Source organism: Argiope bruennichi, chromosome 6 (genome assembly GCF_947563725.1).
Source record: "Argiope bruennichi chromosome 6, qqArgBrue1.1, whole genome shotgun sequence".
Taxonomy (NCBI): Eukaryota; Metazoa; Arthropoda; class Arachnida; order Araneae; family Araneidae; genus Argiope; species Argiope bruennichi.
This window is the reverse complement of record NC_079156.1, coordinates 97,080,769-97,103,406: the sequence shown is the minus strand read 5'-3', so window position 1 is coordinate 97,103,406 and position 22,638 is coordinate 97,080,769. Positions and strand designations below refer to the sequence as shown.

The 22,638-nt window shown below is 29.3% G+C and overlaps 2 protein-coding genes across 2 annotated transcripts; both read left to right on the top strand.

The window, feature by feature from the left end:
• Positions 1-4,155: 4,155 nt before the first annotated feature.
• Positions 4,156-6,907, top strand: LOC129972811 (adult-specific rigid cuticular protein 15.7-like). Its single transcript, XM_056087090.1, has 3 exons — positions 4,156-4,186; positions 5,273-5,380; positions 6,306-6,907. Exons 1-3 carry the CDS (start codon positions 4,175-4,177, stop codon positions 6,822-6,824), a joined length of 639 nt encoding a protein of 212 aa, XP_055943065.1. The 5' UTR covers positions 4,156-4,174; the 3' UTR covers positions 6,825-6,907.
• Positions 6,908-15,957: 9,050 nt separating this feature from the next.
• On the top strand, positions 15,958-19,130 carry LOC129972594 (adult-specific rigid cuticular protein 15.7-like). The gene is made up of 3 exons (XM_056086791.1): positions 15,958-15,991; positions 17,474-17,581; positions 18,508-19,130. The coding sequence occupies exons 1-3, from the start codon at positions 15,980-15,982 to the stop codon at positions 18,991-18,993; spliced, it is 606 nt and encodes a 201-aa protein (XP_055942766.1). The 5' UTR covers positions 15,958-15,979; the 3' UTR covers positions 18,994-19,130.
• The last annotated feature ends 3,508 nt before the right edge of the window (positions 19,131-22,638 follow it).

Genomic DNA, 22,638 nt, shown 5'->3' with positions numbered 1-22,638 from the left:
ACTCACAACCCAAGGGATGCGAATCTAACGCCCTATCAACCAGGCTATCCCGGCCCCAAAAATGCTGATAGGTTCATGGCTAAGATCGATCTTTCGTACCAATAATCGCCAATGGCATGAAGTTAAGACACAATCACAAGTTTCCTTTATAGTGCTAAGAAATACATAGATCTCATGCATAGGAATAAAAACATGAACACTCGTGGTGTTTACTACCTTGACCAAGGTTCACAACTATATGTGTGGAAATAATTATTAAGTAATAAGCTAGGAAGTTTGAAGAAATCACTGTCGCTAGATATAAAAATTCATTTAAAATTTGATAGAGATTTAAATTTTAATGATAAGAGACCAAATTTCATGCATGTAAATCGTTAAGACTTCGACATTTTATACTTACATACTCACAAATATATAGACTTGTTGACTAATAGGCCCCAAATTCTTGTAAAAATTTAGTCATAAATTTACACTTATCTTACAAATTTACATATTTAGATTTTGTGACTCCTTTTTTTTTTACATTTTCTTTCTTCTAGATGGTTTTCCATCAAAAAAGAAAGTCACTTTAAAATTTAAATATAGATGTTTATATATTATTTTCTTGATATTGTAAAATGGTATGAAATTAGCATGATTTCACTTTTAGTCCCTTTTTTAGAAAAGCAGACTACAAATCCAGAAACTACACCAAAAAATTAAATTATAATGAATAATACTGAAAAGAATTTAAAATAAGTACTTTTTGCAAGGTATATTTGAATGGAACATTTATAATAAAATATTCAGTATTTAAGAAAAGATATTTTGCATAAAAATCGACAAAGGGAAATAGTGCACTTTCATTCAATCTTTTGATTGAATTTATTCTTCATTAACATGTTTTTAACTTCAAAATACTTTTTTTAAATATTGGTGTAATTTTGTATCATTACTTCAAGTTCAGTCCGCTACTTACATTAAAGTGGAACATCCTTTCGTGTGGTAAATAGGGACAGCATAAAAGAAATCACCAAAAAATATTTCGAAACTTCATATATAGCTGTAACAAATAATTTTTTGCAACACATTAAAGAAAAAAATTTTATGAAGAGGAAACAGGAGACTGCATAAATAAAAGTCTCACTTAGAATATTTGTCGAAGATTTACGAAATAATGAGACCGCTCTTCCCAAATAAAATAAATAATTACATTACACATAAAAATATGTTTTTAATTTAATTTCTCATTTCAGACATTAAAATTTCTCGGGGAAAATATACACAATTCATTATTACCCGTTGTAATCCAAAACGCACATCTTGTGATGAACTGATTCAAAATCACTTTTATCACTTGAAGATATTACAGTTGATTTATTTTTGGGATATATTATTTATTTTATTTTGGAATTTTGAAATTTGTTGACGCGATATGCACAACCATTTTATTCCATACACATTGTATTGATGTTCATATGTATACTGATAGAAAACATTACAAAGATGCAATAATTGCCAACACCGTTGGAATTCCAATACTTAACAAAAAAAATTGCATAAATAAAATCGCATAAAAAAGTACATCACAAGAACAGGTTTGACTGCACATGAATAAAAATTATTGTCATCTAACTCAAAGAAGAAAATAAAATCCTTTGGTTCAGAAATAATAATGTCAGATCAACTCTGGCACTTGGCTGTCGAGTAACTAAATCACTGGACAACTATGAACAAGGGTATAAGATCAGTTGTAAAATAGCCATTGCAAACCCAAGTAATGCCAATTCTTACATACGAAAACCCTCCGCGCTTCTGCGCATGCGTGAGTAAACATTTATTTCGCCAGAATAAGAATGAGAGAAAAGAAAATGGGTCCGAAAGCAAGGCCAAAACTTAACAAAGAAGTCCAGAAATCTTTGCTCATCCTATTGCGTGACATCCTTCTACAGAGTAAAGTCCTCTAAAAGTGCTGATCTGGAGATTCTGAAATGAATAATACCAACTCCTGGCATAGAAAGTATGACTCACCTTCCGGATTTAGTTAACATTGTCATACCACTACAGCCCTCATTGTTGTGAAAAGTTGGTGTTCGCTTCTCTTTTTGATCACCAGAATGCTACAATTGTAGTTCCCTGGTAAATATCATTTCTCATCATTTCCCATTTTCCACTTTAAGATTGGAAATCCCAAAACAAAAATTGAATTGTTACTAGTGTTTTTTCATCAGTATAGAGAAGGTTTATTTATTTCTTAGAAAGACAGAAGGTTATGATTGTACATTAACATTTCCCAACAGGGAAACGAGAAACCAGTTACTAATCCACTGACTTCTCATCTCCCTATACAACCTGCTTCCGGAGGGCCGAAAATATATGAGAGAAAACATTTCTCCCGTCAATTAACTTCATTTTAGGCCAATTACAAGGAGTTGAAACTGTGAAGAAAAAAAGAAAGTGGAAAAGAATGCAAATGATGAACTATTTTCAATGAATTTTTATATGTTAGGATTATAAATCAGTTAAAGTAAAGGATTGAAAGAAAAAAATTTCTGTCCTTATCTCCCAAAGAATGGTAATATCGAAAGCCTTTTGCCAAAAAGTTGTTCTTTATGCTGAGTACTAGATGGAATTATTTTTCTATTTTCGGAAATAAAGAGTTTAGGGAAGATTGAACTTTTCCATGCCCCCCAGCCCCATATTTGAGCTTAATTGTATATGTACGTACTCGACAGACACTTTTGTTTTCCTTGTAATATTTCCTCAGCAGGTTCAAATCTAATCAAAGATACTTTAAAAATTACACGAAATGGTATGGAAAAAGCGTTATGCATACGTTATATTAAAGTTTAAACGAGAGTTGTGTTTAAGCATTAGGGCCATGTTTGAAGAACCTGAGCTGAAATTTTATCTTATTTTATATTCGGAAAAATTATTTTATATTACATAAGGCAAAAGCATATAAATCATGTTATATTTCATTACTATAAAAAAAATCTACCTAAAATATCAGGACAAAAAATTCAAATCTTTAATGGAAATTTAATTATTAAAAAGTAATAACCAGTGGGTTTGTACAAATGGTAACAAATTATAAAAACATATTAATCCCACGTTAATTGTTTTCATTTAACTTCATGTGTTTCATGTTCGTCAAAAAAACTTCGGAATTAAATTTCCATTTACTTCTTGGAGTTTTCAAATTTCATATATTGTATGTTCCTAATAATAAGAGCATGATTTACTGTTTTCAGAACTTAATTATCAATTAATTGATTACTTTTAATTAAATTTTCATTTCATATTTAATATTAACTGGTAGAATATATGTTAAAACATTCCATAATATTTCTAATAATTGCATACCAATACAAAATGATTCTAATAATAAGTGTTATCAATTTAAAAATAATAAAAAAAATAAATTTCAATTACGTTATTGTTGGAATACAATAAGCACGGAAGAAAATAACGATTTATTTGGCGTTCCAAATGAAAAAACAAAAACAGAATGATGTTAGAAACAATACAAAAGAGAAATTGTTCTCCAGAGAATTTTATAATATATAAAATGCTTAAACATTAATTTTCTAAACCTAAATATTTTAATACAAGTAACTTTATTAAAAGCTTCAATATATTTTTACTTTTTCAAGTATTTTAAAAGAATATAATTAGTTATGAAGATTGAAAAAAAAAACTAATTCGAATTATTTAAGAAACCGAATAAATATTAGTCTCAATATTTAAAAAAAATACCAAAACAGATCTGAACTGAATTAAACGTTATGCGTGAGATTTTAAAAGGAAATCGATAATTCAAAGAATAATGCACAAAAACAGAGAAATGTAATGCGATAATAAAAGCAAATATAAAAAAATATTTTTCGTATTTGATGCAAATGAACTCACGGATATTAAACCAAACCTATATTATCACAGTGATTTTTCCCAATGAAGACCAGTTCTCGCGAAGGTCCTGAATTATTATCCTATTTTAATTATGTATAAAGTAAAAGGGTGTGTCATGCAGTTGGTTTGGACGACTACATTGAAATAAACAAAAAGTTTTCAGTGAATTCCCATCTCTTACGTATTTGACCAGTTAAAATCCTTGGGAATTTCAGGTATAAATTGGGATTGATTTGAATCACAACTTACTCAGTTTCTTGAACTCACAAAGAAGAAATTTAAAATGTTCGCTAAGGTAAGTTTAATTCTCCATCTCAGTAACTTTCTCTGTCTTATATATAATAATGATTTTTCTTAAATACGTGCAGCATTTACTGTCAGTACTTCCTAAAAATTAACTTTATAAAGCAATTTCAGAACTTGCTAAATTATTAACAAGAAGAATTAAAGTCATAAAAAGAAGTATAAAAATTTCTTTTATTTAAAAAAAAATGTAAGTAAATCTCATTTCGAAAAACTTTATCCAAAAAAAGAAAATGTTACTTCGCTGAATTACGGTTAATCTAAATCTAATCACAAATGTATGCATTATTTGTTCTTTTAAAATTTGTAATTTTTAAATCGTTTCCAATTACTGATTTTCATTTTGGTAATATTTTTTTATGTTCAAATATGATTTAATTTCTATTTTATTTCAGTTAACCTTGATAATCCAAAAATTGCCAGGAAATAATTTTTTCAAAATTTTGATTAATTTAATAAGAAAAACTAAGTAAATAATAATAGTTTTTAGCTAATCGGTGATGCTTTAATTTGAAAAAAAAACATTTATATCTTATATTTATCTATACAAAATATCAAAGTTCAATTTTTGTTTAAACTGCATGCACTTTCCAAATGCAAATTTATTGTAACAAATGTTTAATTTTCTTTACATTATTATCCAAATACCACACTGCACTCAAACAAGGTGTAATATTTCCTCTTCAAATTAATATACCTTTGAAGAAAAATATTAATATTACGTTATTATTAAATTTTTGGAGCAGCAAAATTTTAAAATTCAAAATTTTCTTTCAGAGTTTTTTTAATAGTATTTTAGTTTCTTTAAAGATCTTATTCTTTATATAATAATATTTTTTCTTTTTCTTTGCTATAAAATAATTAGTATCAACTAACTTTTAAATAAATTTTTATTGAGTTAAAAAAATATAAATTTTGATTGGTTATAAAAAAGACCTCTAAACTCTTTCTGCTTTTACTTTCCGTTCTCTTTAGCACTTTTTTATTATTCCACTCAATATATATTTTCACCGGTGTTCATCTGTGTATGTTTTGTTACTGCTTTTCATTACAAATGATTATTTCTTTCCTTCAACAGGTCGCCATCCTTCTCGCAGCAGTCGCTGCTGCTCAGGCTTCCGTCTTGTACGGAGGACATGCCGCTTTGGTCAACACCGGTGTCAGCACAAGCGGACGATCTCAAGATGTAAGTAATAGCTTTGAAAATAAACTATTATTCTTATAAAGCAACAAAACTATGGTTTCATTGTTTAACATTAAAGTGCTTCTACAGAAATACCATTTTTTCAGCTATTTGTGATAAAAAGGAACCCATATTTGACCATAGTTTTGTTATTTAAACTCTAAATAAACAAAATCCTATCTATCATTTCAAATTAAAGCTTTTGACGTAGGAGCGGAAAATCTTTTACCCTGGTTTTGAAGACAATTTTTTCACTCGATACTCTATAAATTTTTGTTTTTAACAAAAAGCGTAGTCATTTTACACTGGGTGGTTCCATAGGATAAGAAATTAGAAATTTTATGTTTAGGTGAATAGAGGGGAAAGATTAACAATGCAACAAAAATTAAATTCTAATGACTAGTGGTTTAATTGTTCGGACACTCCATATACAAAAGGAGATTTTCAACCTTTGTGCAGTCCCTAAGGAATAGATTAATAAAATAAACTTCTAACATTTGTTGAAAATAATTTGAATTTAAATATATATGTAATACTTAGATTGAAATAGAAATGTAATTCTGCTAAGAAATGAACGAAATTGAATTCCGATATATCATCAGTTATGGGATGTAATATGGGCCCTAATTATAATTATTAAATTTCTGTCTTTCTTCAATATTTATATATATTAATATGTATAAAACTTCAATCTCACTCTCTAGAAATAATATTTCTTTGTTAGTCTCACAAAATTAGAGTTACAAGTTTTTAAAGCTCAATTTCTGAAGACGACTATATAGAGTAGCTTAAAAAAAACATATATTTTTTTTGTGTGTGAGTTAAGCATATTAGCAAAGGTAGCGTTCTTGAATAAGTATTGCAATTAAGCATATAAAAAAAGCAAATATCTCATTTCTCATTAACTAAGTTTATTGAATTTCGATAGGCTTTCGGCAACTACGCCTTCAACTATGGAATCCAAGACGGACTCGGTGCTGCCAACTCCCGCGCCGAAGTAGGAGATGCCCACGGAAACAAGAAGGGATCTTACACCATTGCTGACATCGACGGACGAGCCCGACGAGTCGATTACGTTGCTGATGCTCTCGGATTCCGAGCCACCGTCAAGACCAACGAACCTGGAACCGCCGCCAGCGCACCAGCTGCCGCCCTCGTCGCTAGTCCCTACGCCGGACCCGTTGCCCCAGTCGTCAACCATGTAGCCCCTGCTGCCGCCGTTGTCGGACATGCTGCCACCTATGCTGCTCCATTGGCTGTTGCTGCTCCAGTGGCTGTTGCCGCTCCAGCTATCGCTTCCCCAGTTGCCTATGGTGGAGTGATCTCACACGGTGCCACCCTTGCTGCCCCAGTAGCTTATGGTGGAGTGCTCGGACATGGTCTTGGCCTTGCAGCTCCTCTTGGACTCGGATACGGTCTGGGATATGGCAAAGCTCTCATCCATTAAATCTCTTTCCTAATTTCTAACAGATTTCAAGAAATTACGAACAAAAATAAGATTTATTCGAAAATTGTATTTATTGTTTATCACTTGGGAAATTCTATTTCATTCTGATGTGTAAATAAAAAAGTATGTTTGATGACATTTTTGTTTTATTGTTTAAGTGTCACAACAAGTATCAAGGAGATTTTTAAAGTTGCACCTCTATCTTTATTTAAAACAGTTTATTTATAAATTACACATCAATTACTGATTGGAATATAATTATTTTTAGATCATTTCATTGCGATAAACAGAACATAACTACTTTTGAAAATTCTTTAACTTCTCAAAAAAATATGATACATATAACTAAAACAAAATTTTTAATCAATATTTTTTTTCTTGATTTCGACACCATATCATGTCCACTGCGATTAAATTGAAATTTTTTATGCGAAAAAAGTTGACATTCAGCATAGCATTGGAAATTAATGTGAACAACTTCATTTCTTATCTTGACATGTATCTGGTTTAATTAATATTTAATTAAAATTGCAAAATTCGATTGATCACTTTCATTCATCCATAGGAAAGTTAATTTATTGACATACACTCAAATTTCAAATTTAACCTTAGAATGAATGAATTTTTATTTTATTTTTTAATGAAAAAAAGCATGTGCTTTGAATAGCTGCTTAGAATTCAGGAAAATTATTTTAACCAAACAATTAAACTGTATCCAAATAGTTACATTATAAATTAAGCAATATCCCAATGACATAAATACCATTACAACAATTCTGCACTAAAAATAAAATCAAAATACTTAATTTCCATTATAAAAATATTTTGGCAGCATTTTTAATAGCAAAATTATTCATACAACAGCCATCTTGGTATTTTTCTAGGTTTCTAGTTGAAATCTAATTCTTGTTCCACTTTTGCCATATATGCAAATGTTTATCAATGCATTTAACCCTTTCTTGGGAAGTATGCTTCCCACCAAATTTATCAATCTTCGTATGAAATTATGTAGGTTAACATAAGTTCTGACAAATTTTTTTAGTAATTCAGAAACTTAGATGCTTCAGTTCTTTATTTCAGACAAAATGATGTGTCTTGATTTGTTACTTAATAATTAATTAATTAATCAAATTAAATTTATCTAATAAGCTAAATGAATCCCTTTTCTTATTCTAATTTCATGCCTAAAAATATTTTAACATAATATGACTAGAAAAAAATGGCCCTTTAAAGGGTTAAGAAAGGATCTCTAAACATTCATTGATTTTCTTTGAAATAGTCATTTGAAGCTTAAAAACGGAAAAAAATGTGTTGCCAAACAATACAATGTAGGGTTAAATCAGGTTTTATTCGTGAACAGTAGTTTGTTTTTTTTTTTTTTGTGTGTGTGTGTGTGTGTGTGTGTGTGTGTGTGTGTGTGTGTGTGTGTGTGTGTGTGTGTGTGTGTGTGTGTGTGTGTGTGTGTGTGTGTGTGTGTGTGTGTGTGTGTGTGTGTGTGTGTGTGTGTGTGTGTGTGTGTTTTGCTTGCCAAATTTTTATCTTTTGTTAATATTCTTCGTTCTCAATTTTTGAAATCCATTTTACTGTAAAGATATAATTTTCATCCCGAAAATTGAATCGCATGAAAAAGTTGTATTACCATATCACATGATCCTAATATGAAACTAATTACAAAATTGTTATGAATTTCTAAATTTGATTCCCATTTTTAATCTACCGGTTACCCGCGACTTATATAGGAACGCACTTGTAATTTTGAACTTAACTCTCCACTCTTAAAATTCACGATAAACCGAATTTTTTTTTTTTTTTTTTTTTTTTCGAAAAATGGCGGAATGAACCTACATAGAAACAAATATATACCAAATTATCAGCGGAAACTATCTCAACTTGATACTCCACAGCTACGCTTCTATCACTGAATTAATAATATTTACTGACACTGTTATAATACTGCTTTAAAACGAAAAAAGAGGAGTATATTAATGATGCATTTACAGCTTATGATTTGTAGTTTTTATAGTTTTTTAATGATGCATTCATAGTTCAGACGATTAAATAAAAATTCCATTTCTAATCTATAATTTTAAACAACTACAGTTTTATAGCCAATCTGGAAAAATTAAATTTGACTAGAGAAATAATAATAATACATAAATTCTACAACTTTGTCAAAATCTTTTGCAAATAAGGTTGAATTAGATTTAACTGGAAAAAAAAGACAAAATCTATAAATATTATTATCTATATATCTATAAATATTAAAAACAAACTTTACAAAATCATATACGATTAATGTTGCAAATGTTAAATTTAGTGAAAACAAACATTATAACTTGTATAAAGATGAGGCACAATATAACCGTTTCTTTTTTCTTTTTTTTTTCAATTACAGTGTACCAAATATGATTTCATTTGTATGAGGAGAAAAAAAATTTTTTAGTTTAGTTATATTAACACCCCACTTCAAAGCAACACTAGAGCTATTTTCGGACGGACCTCGTAATTTTGAATTGTGGTCAGACTATGAGAACGTCACCTGAGTTGCCACCCTTCTCCAAACTTCCACGCCACACCAGCAGAAGAACGCTTGGCCCCGACAGATTTAACGTGCACCAGACCCGCTTACACGACGGTTCTTCGGTGGAATCAGGTCTCGAACCTGACACCCTCCGGTTTCGAAGCCGAGACCTTATCATCAGACCACCGCGATCCTAGGCAAAATGACATAAAACTAATTTAAAAACAATGTGATATTAGGAATAGAGAAACCAAAAATAATTTTAAATATAACTAAAATTCTGAAATGTCTTTAAGCTAACCAAAGCAAAAATTTGATAATAATTCTGAAACGAATAAATTAGAATTCGATAAAAAAAAATTAGGCTGTTTAAAGCGGATAGATTTTAAATGTTTAAACGGGATTAAGTATTTATTTTATTTATCTCAAATTTCTCAATTTTAAACGAAAATTCAAAACCAAAAAAGAAACTCTTATCACATAGTATAATGGCTGTCATCTCTTTAATATATTATCGTATAATGGCTGTCAACTCTTTAATGTAGGATCTAGCTTTGTATATATCAATTATTATGCACTTCCTCTGGTGAGTAGTGACATTTTCCCAACAATTCAATTAAATTTTGGAAAACTTAAATGAATAATATCGAAGTAAAAAAGTTTTGCTGTTTCAAATGGCACTTGTCATAGACAAGCCCACTGACCTTTGAAGTCCGTGCTTTTAAGGCAAGGGTGCGTCTCTTGTTTTTCAAGAGCACCATCTAGGGCCAAGAATACGACTTAGCTACACACACGTCACATCCCTTTTTACGGGACGGACTTTCTGCATTTTATTCACAGATCGTAATTTAGACCTGTATCAGAGAACGATTACCCCTGATAAAGTACCCCCAGTGGTATTACTCTCGACATGGAGAACTTTGTGACTACAACAGATTTATATGTGCGCCAGCCAACACACACACGAGATTGTCTTCGGCCGACGGGGTTCGAACTCGCAACCCAAGGGGCGCGAATTCGATGTCCAACCAACCAGGTTACCCCAGCCATCTGTAAGTTTTGTATTTGTCACAACTGTGATCATGTTGCAGTACTGAAAGACTAATTTCGAACCATTAAAAAAATTCATTCCATGCACTAAATGAGAAAATTAATCCTTTTCGGAATGCATAGCATTTTTTACTGAAATGACAAAACTGGAATAATTAAACAAAATTTCAATAGCGCATAAATAAAATATATAATCGTTGTGATTGAAAATATATATAAATTATATAAGTATATTGCATCTTTAAGGGTGTATATTTATTTTTCTTTATATATTTTCTTAATTTAGCATCAAAGATTTTTTATGTGTTTTTTTTTTCAATTATCTATTATCTTTTGCCTTCAAAAAAGCTTAGTAAAAACAAAAAATTATTAAAAATCAATTCAAATAGGATCGTCTTATGAACGTATTCACAACCACGACTCAACACTATAATTCTGATCATGTATATAGACATATAATTCCTTTTTTGCTATCTATTTGCTATAGTAGAGAAGAGATTATCTGCCGGCGTCCTGGCATAAGGGTAGCACGTCTTCCCCGTGATTTGGGCGTTCTGCGTTCGAGTCCCGGTTTGGGCATGGTTGTTATTCTTTCTGTGAGATGTGTGAATGTGCCCTCCTGTAAAAAGGGATTGTGCAAGCGAATGAGTGATGCGTGAGTAGCTAAGTCGTACTGCTGGCGCTACTAAAAGAAACAAGAAACGCTCCCCCACAGGCTTAAGATCGAATATCTTAGTAACAGCGGGCTTGTCCACGGCAAGTGCCATAAGAAACAACAATAACAACAGAGATTATCTATTAAAAAGCAAGTATGGCTCGCAGGCGATGCACACAACATCCAGGGTATGGATAATCACATCACAACTTAAGTATTGTTAAACTCTGAATGATTTGTGGCAATAAGTGACGTGAGTTTCAATGACGTCACAGTCCCGTGATAAGAGTAATAGACCTTGCCAGTGAATTCATACTCATGGGTTTCTTATTAGCTAGTAATATAAAATCGATTGACTTGACAGTCACAGATGTGCTTAGTGTTTGATGTGCTGGTATTTCTTATAATATCTAGGGCACTTTGTGCAAGTAAAGCTTTACGAGCGCAGATTTCCAAAATCCGTTATTTTTTCAGTATCCTAATTGTTTCCATTTAATTTATCGAATGCGAGAATTTCACTCAAACGCTGTTGAAAATAAAGCCAAAAAAAGTCTCACGAATTGCAAATGCAATTGCTGGCGATATTTTTCAGATTGAAAAAAAGGAGGAGAATAAAGAATTTTAAAAAAAATAATTAATTAAAGAATTGATTGAGAAAAGAGAATGAAAATTATACAAATACTGTCTATTTTTTAACAATTTGTTTAACTTTCTTAAGTTATATGCATTAAATTTTGCGTTGCTCTTCGCAAAAATTTTAGAATTACATCAGTCATTGTCTCAATAAGCCCTGTGACCAATCCTTTTTTAAAAAAATGCTTTTGCCACTTACTGCTCATTTATTAATAAAAATTCTTTCAATTAACATTTACTTCATTTTTTCCTTTTATTTAAAACCCGTCATTCTTGACCAAGTGATTCGTAGTTAATAACATTTGCCATAAAATTCAATGAAATATTTTTCGTAACGCGATTTTAATAGTTTCTTAATTAAAATATTTTTATACTTCATATTTGATAAACATTTAGAAACTTGAAGCAGTTTTGTTCATTGATCTACGATTTCCACTATTTTTGATCTATATTCTTATACTTACAATTATATGACAAAAGATAGCAGTATTTAAATCTACATGACACAGCATAGACAAGTCCTCGATTCTTTTATCTCGACTATTTAAGAAAACAACGAGACACAAAAGAAAACGGAATATGTCATAACAAATTCTGATATGAGCGCCACATACTTTCACAAAAATACTAAAAAGAGAAAAAAAATTTGACAACTTAATTAAATTCGAAAAAAAATTAGAAGTTACTTAAATTGCAATTAAATTTCTATTATTAAAAATATATTTTTTTTAAATTTCGGTTTGATATGGAATGTTTGTGGTTTATTGATGCAAGAACCATTCTTTGACCATACTACATCAGACTTAAAGTTTAATCTGCTTTTTCTAATTAAATTTTTAGCAATTTTCAATTTTGAATTGGTATAAAATAAATATCTGTGCAATAATATTTTTGGAATTTGTGAAAGAAAAATGCCAAATCTCGGCTTAATTTTTAATTAATTAAAATTCTAAAAAAACTCGTTCCGAGAATAATCGTTACCACTCTCAAGGATATATATATATGGTGAGTTTGGTAGCTGTAGAACAAATGATCTATAAAGAGCCAAAACACGCACATTCATTTTTTATTAGTAGTAGAGATCTTTAGATTCATTTATTGAACAGCTTAATATAAATAAAAGTCATTTGGGGTATATGTGTGTGAAAGCAAAAGTTTATTAAATATTCAGTTTATCAGAAATTAACTGAAACTTTGTCGTTTTTCTGAAGAAATTTTTAGACAAATTATTTACTAAGAAGTATTTTAAAGTCTTCTTAAGTTTGAAAATTTTACATTTTCACTGATGGCAGAAGCTTTCCTGTACAATTGTTTTCTTCAAATTTTATTAAATCTTTAAAAAATATTGCAAAAGAATTTAAATTCGGTTAGAATAAGACTCTGGTATACTCTTCACTCTTTTTTGAAATTTCTGTTTCATATCATTTGATTTCAAGTAGTTATTTAACGGTATCTAAAAGATTTGAAAGAATTGATACACCAATCATTTTCAAACGATAATAAGTGACCAAACTCAAAGGGCAATCAATCAAGTGCTATGTAGAAGTATTTTCTGTAGTATAACAAAGGAATTTTGTGTATTATAATAGTTTATACAAAATTAGTTTTCACCTTCAAAATATTATATGTGAAAATATTTAAATTCTAAGAAATGCCAAGTATATTAACTATACTTTCTAAATTTCGATTATAGCTAATCTAAATTTTTAAAATAAAAATAATTTTGTAGATTGTGACATTTCCAAGAATTCAATGCATCAATGACATAATTCTCGCATTCAATAAAAGTTTCTGAATTACTCTGCATATATTTTTTTCCAACAAACTGCGCCATTGATTCCTCAATTAAAGAAATCAAAGAGCTCATTTAATAGAAGTCAAATTAAATGTTTTAAAATTGGAATGAATTTGAAAATTCAAAAAAGGAGAAAGTAGATGATTCAAAACATGCACTTAGATATCTGAAGATATGGACCGTCATGAGTAAGCGTCTTCAAGAAATTCATTCTATTGCCATCTATTAAATCATCATGAAATTGACATGCATCAAATCGACGTGTAATTGATATCCATCAAATCATCATGAAATTGACATCCATCAAATCATCGTATAATTGACATCCATCAAATCATCATGAAATTGACATCAATTAAATCGGTATGTAATTGATATCCATCAAATCATCATGAAATTCACATCCATTAAATCATCATATAATTGACATCCATCAAATCATCATGAAACTGACATTCATCAAATCGGTGTATAATTGACATCCATCAAATCATCATGAAATTGACATCAATTAAATCGGCGTGTAATTGATATCCATCAAATCATCATGAAATTGGCATCAATTAAATCGGTGTGTAATTGATATCCATCAAATCATCATGAAAATCACATCCATTAAATCATCAGATAATTGGCATGCATCAAACCATCGTATAATTGACATGCATCAAACCATCGTATAATTGACTTCCATCAAATCATCATGAAATTGACATCCATCAAATCATTGTATAATTGACATCCCTCAAATCATCATGAAATTGACATCAATTAAATCGGTGTGTAATTGATATCCCTCAAATCATCATGAAATTCACATCCATCAAACCATCGCATAATTGACATCCATCAAATCATCATGAAATTGACATCCATCAAATCATCATGAAATTGACATCCATCAAATCCTTGTATAATTGACATCCATCAAATCATCATGAAATTCACATCAATTAAATCGGTGTGTAATTGATATCCATCAAATCATCATGAAATTCACATCCATCAAACCATCGTATAATTGACATCCATCAAATCATCATGAAACTGACATTCATCAAATCGGTGTATAATTGACATCCATCAAATCATCATGAAATTGACATCAATTAAATCGGCGTGACAATTGATATCCATCAAATCATCATGAAATTGACATCAATTAAATCGGTGTGTAATTGATATCCATCAAATCATCATGAAATTCACATCCATCAAACCATTGTATAATTGACATCCATCAAATCATCATGAAACTGACATTCATCAAATCAGCGTATAATTTACATCCATCAAATCATCATGAAATTGACATTAATTAAATCGGCGTGTATTATTAATATCCATCAAATCATCATGAAATTGACATCCATCAAATCATCATATAATTGACATCCTTCAAATCATCATGAATTAACTCCATTTTATCAATAATTTTTTGGAAAATTGGCCTATATGGTACCTAAGTCTTTTTAACAGTAACTCGACATAGATTTTATGTTTAAAAAAAGAATATTTTTTATTCTTAAAAATGCATAATTCTTATAAATTAAATATATGTGTTTAAAATAGTTAAAACGGTTCTAATAAATTTACCCTTTAATAAAATATTTGGCATACTTTTAATTTTAAAAAAATGGGTTCTAAGAAAAGATGAAACTGAAAAAATGATACATACTAGTTGTCATATATATCATATCATTAGACACCATCTAATTAAATACATTCCTAAGAACTTCCTTATTTCGGCATGATTCAGATTCATTCTTCTATTTTGATAACTTTTAAGAAATTTTGAAAAACGCATATAGAAATTATATTTCACATATACTAATTATATATATATATGAAATCACATATAGAATTTTAAATTATTTTAAATGCAACTCTTGAAATTCGGGCTAATTTCAATATAATTTCACAATAATTTTTAAAATTTTAAAAATAGACTTATCTATAAATTTAACTGGCATTTTTCCAACAATATCCATATCAGTTTGGAATTTTAAAATGAATTCTGATTTTTGAGAAAAAATTGATTTGGAATATTTAATATTTTCAATCAGATATGGCAGAATCTTAGAAGCAAAAAAATAATGGAAAAAGAGAATTTAGCAAGCTATGCACTGAATTTTAAATAAATTAATAATTAAAATAATAATCTAAAAAATCAGGAAAAATAATGAATTATTAAAAATAACAATAAAAAAGTAATCCATATTTGATGCAAATGAATACGAAGTGTAGCAAACGAATTTTCCTAATAAAGACCAGTTCTGCTGAAGGTCCTTGAAGTCATTTAAATAATGTATACAGAGTAAAGCGGGTGTGGCATCTTGTTAGTTTGGGTGAAAGCATTGAAACAAAGAAAAATTGTTTCAATAAGTTCCCATCTGTTACGTATTCAACTGTTAAAAATCCTTGAGAATTTCGAATATAAATAGAAATGATTTGAAGCACAAATCATTCAGTTTCTTGAACTCACCAAGAAGAAATCTAAAATGTTCGCTAAGGTAAGTTGAGTTCTCCTAATTCGGCTATTTCTCTGTCTTATATTTAATAAGCATATTTTTCTTGAATACTTGAATTATTTACTAACAGCACTTCCTAAAAATTAACTTCATAAAGCAGTTTCAGAACTTACTAAATGATTAATGTCATAACGAGGAGTATTAAAATTTCTTTTATTTAAAAAATTAGGAAATTCGCATTTAGAAAAAAATTGGTCCAAAGGAGAAATTCTTCATTTCTCTAATTATTAACTATTTCTTTTTCTATCTTGTATTTAGTATTAAAACTTTTTCACAAATGCCTCTATAATTCAGGCAGGTACTTCCAAATATCTTATTTTATAAAGAGTTCCAGGTATCATTCATTTTAAGATATCATTAAGGTTAGATTTCTCACTTTATTTTAATTTTAAATATTATCTGATGAATTCAAATTTTGGTTAGGGGCATGAAAATCTTTCATTTTCAAAGGGAAAAAATTGTAAAGGATTTTGCAAATCGGAGCAATTTACTTTATGGAGTAAAATTTTGATTATCTGTTTTATTCTTAATCTTAAAACATTCACAATAAATTCATTTTTAAAGACAGCAAAAAAAAAACATTATTCTATCAAAATTATAATTATATTTAAACTCAAAAATATTTTTTAAAATTATTATTCATTTCTTTTGAAAATGCCAAATTAAGGGAGAAATAAAAGCTCCGTGGTTATCAATAGTATTTATTTTTTCAAGAATCAACTTAACTTCCTGTCAATTTTCTTTCAGCTTAATAAGCCAAAATTCAAAATTCTATTACAAAAATAAAGATAATATATGAATTAATCCATCCAACATATAATTTTACCTTAAATATGTTTTTACAAAATATCAAAATTTGTAAAATATTAATTGCATTTAAATTCCGTAAGTTTTACCATTAGTTCATAAACTTTAATTTTTACCATTTTAAATAATTCATAAATTCGAATTTACAATTACAGATAATTATTATCGAACTAATTGTCTAAAATTATTCTACTATCTACCGAAGCAAATTAATGTATCGTCCAAATATAAAAGGATCCTTAACAACACTGTAGTATTTCTTCTAAGCTTGTAATAAATGTGAAGAAAATTCTTACCTGCAGGTAACAGATATCTCTGCAGCATCAAGCTCTTCAGATTAAGAAATGTTTCTTAGAATTCATCAAATAATTTTCCAACTTTTTTAAGTAGTTTGTTTCCTCATAAAAGTTGTACTTATTTTTCTATGTTATAAAATACTTCATACAAACTTTAAGTAAGTGGTAAAAAATAGTATGCAAATGAAAAAGTCCTCTAAGCTTATGCTTATTACTTTATTTCTCGTCAGTACCTAACTATTATACCCTATCTTGTTAAAATAAATAGTTAGATATGATTTTTATTTTACAATAAACAATTAGACACTATTTTCTGTTAATCACAAAATAATATTTACAAATGATTTGTTTTCCCCAACAGGTCGCTATCCTTCTCGCAACCGTCGCTGCTGCCCAGGCTTCCGTCTTGTACGGAGGACATGCCGCTTTGGTCAACACCGGTGTCAGCACCAGCGGACGATCTCAAGATGTAAGTAAAAACTTTGAATTATTTTTCTTTTCTAGATATTATTCAGCTATTTTATTTCTAAAATAAGAAAATTATTGTAAATCTCCTTAACACTTGATAAATATGTCTAATTTTTGAAATATTTGTAATAAAATAAGATTTTGATCATCCATATCCCATTGTAGTCTATGCCTTACTGTTCTTTTTAATAGAGATTCTATAGAAGAAGGTACCCTTTTTTTGAAATCGCTCAATTATGAGACTTTCATCATGTATTTGCATCCAATTCCGTGAACGATCAATATAATGATAGAAGTAAGATTATCTGTAATGAACCGTGAAACTTAAAATATTTGTCTATGCGAAGATGGTTAAATTCGAATAAAATAGTGGTTTAAAACGTGCCAATATATAAATAAAAGAAGTTTTTTTATATATATATACAGTTTTTGTGCCTTCCCGTGACTAAAGGATTAAACAATTGAAGATTTTTTTAAAAAGAATATTATTATTCTATACAAAATCTAATATTAACATTTATGTTTAAATATCAATTCAACCCTATTATCAAATGAAAACAAATTATTTTCATTTATGAATTATTCCTTAGTTAAAATGGAATTTTTAATTTCAGTTATTTAAGGCATGCGGTTTCATTGCGAAATTTCTATGATTGTATATATTATCTTATTTAGAAAAATAAAGATTGTCCAAGTTTTATTAGGTTAATATTCGCATCAAAACAGTTGTGGGTTACATTATAAAAGCTAAATTCCTAAGTTAAAGGTATTGGTTAGCTTAAAAATAAATGTGCTTTCATTGTTTGCAAATCATGATAAAAACTATGTTCCTTTTACTTCTATATTATACTAAATGTAATGAAGTTGTGAAAATAAATACAAGCATTACATATTTCTCATTGTGCAAATTATTGGATTTTTCGATAGGCATTTGGCAACTACGCTTTCAACTATGGAATCCAGGACGGACTAGGTGCCGCCAACTCCCGAGCTGAAGTAGGAGATGCCCACGGAAACAAGAAGGGATCCTACACCATTGCCGACATCGACGGACGAGCCCGACGAGTTGACTACGTTGCTGATGCTCTTGGATTCCGAGCCACCGTCAAGACCAACGAACCCGGAACCGCCGCCAGCGCCCCAGCAGCTGCCCTAGTCGCCAGCCCCTACGCTGGACCCGTTGCCCCAGTCGTCAACCACGTAGCCCCTGCTGCCGCCGTTATTGGACATGCTGCCACCTATGCTGCTCCATTGGCTGTCGCTGCCCCAGTTGCTTATGGTGGAGTGATCGCACACGGTGCCACCCTTGCTGCCCCAGTAGCTTACGGTGGAGTGCTCGGACATGGTCTTGGTCTTGCAGCTCCTCTTGGACTCGGATACGGTCTGGGATATGGCAAAGCTCTCATCCATTAAAACCTATTTTTAGAGTTTCAAACAAATGCTAACAAACTATGAACGACAAATTTAATTGAAAAAATGTATTTATTGGTGACAACATGAGAGATATTTGTTTCATAATGAAGTGTAAATAAAAATGCATTTTATTTTTATTTTTGCTTAAAAGTGTTCTTGAGATTACTATTTTGATTAAGAATTTTAAATGCTTTTCTCTACTCAATTTTCACGGAGTTTCTCTACAAATAGCACAACAATACAATAGAATACAGTCTTTCGGACTTTTTTTAATAAAAGTCTTGATTTTTAAAATTTTTAAATATAATGGACAGAGAATAATTATTTTTAGAGGACATTTATGAAAAACCAGCACATATCATGATAGAAAAAGAAATTATTAAATTCTTTTTAAAGATACACTTCCTCCATTCGAAAATATACTATATAGTTTTAAATTATTGTTTGCCGAATATATGGTATACATTTAAAAGAAACTGTAATTTCAGTCAGGAGTTTCTGTTTAGGGATAGAATATAATTATAAATTTCAAAATACAAAATTATTTTAATTGAAGTAGGATTCTTTCACCAGACCTTCCTAGAGACGCATTATATTTACTGATAACTTTCCCTCGAAAAGAGGTTGTGTCTTATTAGTCTGGAAAACTGTATAACAATTTGCTCCTTAATCCAACATTATTTATTCCATATAAGCTTAAAGTATTACATAAAATAATCGAACATGTTTTTGTCTAATTCATTATACATGTTTTGAACATATTCGTTTAGCTCATTTATCTGTTTGATGCAGTTTTATTTGCAAACATTGTACAGAATAGAGAAATCTTAGATCCTGATCTTTTAAATAGGATTGTTTTGCAATTACATTTTTGGATTTTACATGAATAGATAACTTGGAACCTTCATCAAATAGAATTTCGTCATTATAGCTGGAATGTGGTTTTGCTTTATTCTGCTGCATATATATAGATTTATTTTGTTTAGCGAATTGGTAATTTAGACACAGTTACTGAAATTAAAGGATCACGAAGTAGTATTCCGATACTAATTTCATTAAAATTCTTCACTTTCTCATAATATCAAATATTACTTTGTCTTACATAAAAAACTATGTTAGATTTATTGCAATAAAAGCTTTTCATTTAATTAAAAAATATTGTATGCCAAATAAAATCTGTAATTTTTTTTTTAATTCACAGTTATGATGTTGATAGATTACCAAATTGTTTCCTTGTTTCAATAATTTTCAGAGGGCTTTAAAATATGTGCAGTCTTTTCTGACAGAGGGAGATTGATTACAAATCAAATCAATTTAAATAATTTTTTATTCAACTTTTTCTGCTTTTTTACTATCAATTTTTAGATATTACCAATCGCCTCCGATGACTAACTAAGAACTCCGAACCAACTAAGTTAGTTCGTCGGATAAATTAGTTACATTTAATTTCAATTTAATCATTTAGATGTAATTTCACATCGATGATACCATCAAACTGTCAGACATTAAAGCCATGTTATCCTAATTCTCTTACACACGTTCTAATCATAATAAACATGGACCTTTCTAATCCAGTACATAATACCATGAAGCTACTAAAAACGTAAATGTCCATCTCATTTATCTTATAAATTTAGCAGTATTATAACTTCGCTTTTTATTTATTTTGTAAACAACACAGATATTAAACAGAATTCTTCTTCTTGTTCAAACTTTCAACAAAAGAAGGAAATCAAGCACTTAAACACGATAAAAACTGGAAACGGCTTAAAACTCAGGGCAACTATGTAATCTGTTATTGGAAATCAGGCAAAAAATAGCGAAATTTCAGGGAAAGTTTGTTATTGATTTGGCATCCTTAAAAAGAGAATGTTTTAATTTTAAAATTAATGTGAAAATTATTGTTGTGCTGTAATATTTTCAGAAGTTATGGTGGAGAAAAAACGCTGAAAGTATATATTAATTTTTAATTAAATAAAAAAAAAATTTTAACGCCACTAGACGCACATTTCCTTCCTCCAAAATATATATGTGCCTAATTTGGCAGTTCTCAGTCAAACCTTCTGGCCTGTACAGCATCAATACACACACGCACATTCATCTTTATATTATAGGAGACTTAATTTCCTTTTGAAGTTAATTAATATTATTATTCTCATCTAAATAATAAAGAGAAATAATTACCTTGAATTCTTAAAAATAAATCAAACTTAATTGCAAATTAATTTAGTTTGCAATCTGTACAGTCCAAATCAATATTTTCCATAAACCATTTTTGAAGATTTAAAAATTGCGCGTACTTCTGAACCCTTTTCTATCTTTTATTAGGTTTTAATACACTAATTTATATTCAAAAAATCTCAGTTTTAGATTCGGAAAAAAATGTATGAACATTCGACATATATCACACTCATAAAGCAACTCCCTCGTAATTGCAATTCCAAAATATTTTATGTAAAATACGTTTCTCAATAATGAAAATGTATTTTTAAAATGTTACTAACTCGCAGTTAGTTGTTGAATTTTTCTCTTTTCTTTTACTATTATATTTGAAAATTGTATACTTTTAATTTTTTTTTCTCTCTTATATTGTGTTATACAAAGTATATGTAGAGAAATCATTATAATCGTCCAAAATTTCATGCTCAAGTTTTCCAGAATTCCGCATCTCACAGCTTCCTGAATCTGAAAAACACATTTTTGAAGTTATGTCTATCTGTCTGTGAATATAATAATTTAAAAAAGCTTTGAGCAATTAGGATTAAATTTGATATAAAGACTTTATGCCAAATTTGTAGATTTCTGACACAATTTGATCGAAATCCATATAGAAGACTTTTTGTAGAACTTTCTGAGTATAAGTGAACACGATAAGTACCAAACAAAGTGTTAAATACATAAAATTCAGCACACAAATTTAGGAGAAAATAATTCTTGAAATTATTTCTTCAAAGAGTTGACCGTCTGTCGGTCTGTACTTTCTCATTCATGTAAACGCAATCATTCCAGAACGCAAGAGTTTAAGTAAAGGAAATTTGGAGCACCGTTTTAACATTAGTTAGTGTAGATATTTTTCTTTTTCAAATTTTGCACCACTTCTGTGAAAGAGTATACTATCTATGAGTCTCTCATTCGCGTATATGTTAACGCGATAGCTTAAAATCGCAAAAACTTAAATGAATAAAATTTGGTTTATAAGTTCACTCCTATAATGACAGCTTTATATCGAATGTTAGTTTCATTCAGTGGAATAAAAAACATTCAAAATGTATGTTCTGTTTATCTTATTGCTCTACGAACCATCATACTCTCATGCGCGGTCATGACTTTAGCAACGATTTTATAAAGCAATTCTTTATTTTTCGCCAGAGAAAAACAAAGTATTCTTTTTCTGTGCAATACAATTTACTTTCTTGATGAATTTATGCGTAAAATATAATAAGAATAAAGCAGACTAAAATGTAGATACGCTTGCAAATACTTTATAAATTCTTTCTTCAGATTATTTATTTAATCTTTCATGAGGCTCTCCAGAACTTCAAAAGCTTACAATTCTATGAATTTGAAAAGATGTTTGAAGATAATTTTGAAGATTACGTAAATATCTTAAGGTCATAATTAAATGATTTGCCAGTTTATAAAAAT